The 512-nt window shown below is 55.9% G+C and overlaps 1 protein-coding gene across 1 annotated transcript in view; it reads right to left on the reverse strand.

Moving 5' to 3' along the window:
* The window catches only part of NECAP1 (NECAP endocytosis associated 1), an 8,304-nt gene extending 8,197 nt beyond the window's left edge, over positions 1 to 107 (reverse strand). The window contains exon 1 of the mRNA XM_010004151.1: positions 10 to 107. Coding sequence (XP_010002453.1) covers positions 10 to 107 — 98 coding nt within the window. The remainder of the gene's footprint in view (positions 1 to 9) is intronic.
* Positions 108 to 512: the final 405 nt, after the last annotated feature.

A 512-nucleotide genomic window follows, 5' to 3' on the forward strand; every position in this document is an offset into this window, starting at 1 on the left:
CTCCACAACCTTCTCGAATTCAAGTCTTTCCCATGGCTGCAGTTCTTAGTGAACTGCTCCAGTGTGGGTTCCAGGTAGTGCAGTCCTTGAGGAACAGACAGCTCCATCGTGGGTCCCCCACAGGGTCATAAGTCCTTCCAGCAAGCCTGCTCCAGTGTGGGCTTCTCTTCCTGGGTCACAGGTTCTGCCAAGAGCCTGCTCCAGCATGGGCTCTCCATGGGGTCACAGCTTCCTTGGAGCCTCCATCTGCTCTGCTAAGGGGTTCTCCACGGGCTGCAGGTAGATACCTGATCCATGGTGGACCTCTATGGGCTGCAGGAGGACAGCGTGTCCCGCCGTGTTCTTCACTGCAGGCTGCAGGGGAATCTCTGCTCTGGCATGTGGAGCACCTCCTCCTCATTCACTGGCCTTAGTGTCTGGAGAGTTCTCTCTCCTACTCTTACACCTCACACCAGCTGAGGGCTGTTCCCCTTCTTAAATATGTTATCTCAGAGGTGCTACCGCCATCGTTG

The sequence above is a fragment of the Chaetura pelagica genome, unplaced genomic scaffold (assembly GCF_000747805.2).
Source record: "Chaetura pelagica isolate M959 unplaced genomic scaffold, ChaPel_1.0 scaffold198, whole genome shotgun sequence".
NCBI classification, from domain to species: domain Eukaryota; kingdom Metazoa; phylum Chordata; class Aves; order Apodiformes; family Apodidae; genus Chaetura; species Chaetura pelagica.